The sequence below is a fragment of the Thamnophis sirtalis genome, unplaced genomic scaffold (assembly GCF_051295495.1).
Source record: "Thamnophis sirtalis isolate CommonGarterSnake01/CBP01778 unplaced genomic scaffold, rThaSir2_p1.2 scaffold_15, whole genome shotgun sequence".
Classification (NCBI taxonomy): Eukaryota; Metazoa; Chordata; class Lepidosauria; order Squamata; family Natricidae; genus Thamnophis; species Thamnophis sirtalis.
This window is the reverse complement of record NW_028261395.1, coordinates 45630286-45631967: the sequence shown is the minus strand read 5'-3', so window position 1 is coordinate 45631967 and position 1682 is coordinate 45630286. Positions and strand designations below refer to the sequence as shown.

Sequence of the window (1682 nt, the reverse complement as noted above, 5' to 3'; positions counted from 1 at the left end):
CCAAACGCTCCTATTTCCCCGTCTATTATTCAGCTCCCATTCTCCCGGGGGGGGGCTTCCCGAGCAGATCCAAACGCTCCTATTTCCCCGTCTACTGCTTAGCTCCCATTCTCCCAGGAGGGCTTCCTGAGCGCATCCAAACGCTCCTATTTTCCCCTCTACTATTCAGCTCCCATTCTCCCGGGGGGGGGGGCTTCCCGAGCGCATCCCAACGCTCCCGCTTCCCGAGCTGCGGCTCAGCGCCCCCCTCTGCCTCTCGCGGTGGTCTCCCATCCTGGCGAGCGTCCAGCTGCCGCTGCCGTCCTCCTCCGCCTCCAGCCAGCCCGCCCCGAGGAGGGCCGTCCAGCCGGCCAGGGCGAAGGCTGGCGGCGCGGTGGCAGCGCGGGCAGTGGGGCCGGATGGCGAGCGCGGGGCTGCAGCTGACGGGCTACTTCTTGGCGCTGGCCGGCTGGGCGGCGTCCATCTGCGCCTCGGCGCTGCCCCAGTGGAAGCAGAGCTCGTACGCGGGGGACGCGATCATCACGGCCGTGGGGCTCTACGAGGGGCTGTGGATGAGCTGCGCCGCCCAGAGCACCGGACAGGTCCAGTGCAAGCTCCACGAGTCGCTCCTCTCGCTCGACGGTGCGTCCCGGGGCTCTCCGGGGCTCGCGGGGACCGAGCCACGCCGCCCACGCGCGGTGCAGCCGTGGGTCGCCACTGCGGGAGGGAAGAGAGAGAGAGAGAGAGGCAGAGCAACTCTGGGAGTTTCTCCCCAGTTCTGACTTTTGTGTCTGTGTGTAGGGGGGGGGCGAACCCGGGTCGTGGGAACGGACCCACGCCAGCCACGCGCGATGCCCCAAAGGAAAAATAAGGCACCCGTGGCTCGCGACTGGGGCAGGGAAGAGGGAGGGAGGTCTGTGCAAGTTTCTCCCCGTTTCTGATTTGTGTGTGTGTGTATATGTGGAGGGAGGAATCCCGGGTCGTGGGAACGGACCCACGCGCGGTGCCCCCAAAAGAAAGGCACCCGTGGTGGCTCGCGACTGGGGCAGGGAAGAGGGAGGAAGGTCTCTGCAAGTTTCTCCCCGTTTCTGATTTGTGTGTGTGTGTGTGTGTGTGTGTGTGGAGGGAGGAAACCCCGGGTCGTGGGAACGGACCCACGCGCGGTGCCCCCAAAAGAAAGGCACCCGTGGCTCGCGACTGGGACAGGGAAGGGAGAGGCAGATCTCTGCAAGTTTCTCCCCCGTCTCTGACTTTCTGTGTGTTTGGGGGGGAAACCCGGGTCGTGGGAACGGACCCACACCAGCCACGCGCGATGCGCAAAAGAAAGAAACGGCACCCGTGGCTCGTGACTGGAGGCAGGGAAGGGAGAGGCAGGTCTCTGCAAGTTTCTCCCGTTTCTGATTTGTGGGGGGGGGCGGAGATCCGGGTCGTGGAAACGGACCCACATGTGTTGCAAAGAAAAAGGCACCCGTGGCTCGCGACGAGGAAGGGGAGGGAGGGAAAGGGGGGGGGAACAGATCTCTAGATTTGCCCAGACGAGGCATTTCTGCTTGGGAACAACTCTCATGCCTTGCTCGCTATGGGGGAGGGAAGGAAGGAAGGAAGGAAGGAAGGAGGGAGGGAGGGAAGGAAGGAAGGAAGGAAGGAAGGAAGGAAGGAAGGAAGGAAGGAAGGAAGGAAGGATGGGGTAGATCTCCTTTCTT

The 1682-nt window shown here is 63.9% G+C and overlaps 1 protein-coding gene across 1 annotated transcript in view; it reads left to right on the top strand.

Annotated features, from left to right (window-relative positions):
- The first annotated feature begins 360 nt into the window (after positions 1 to 360).
- CLDN19 (claudin 19) overlaps positions 361 to 1682 on the top strand; it is a 6289-nt gene continuing 4967 nt past the window's right edge. Inside the window, exon 1 of the mRNA XM_087702664.1 lies at positions 361 to 621. Coding sequence (XP_087558790.1) covers positions 399 to 621 — 223 coding nt within the window. The 5' untranslated portion in view covers positions 361 to 398. The remainder of the gene's footprint in view (positions 622 to 1682) is intronic.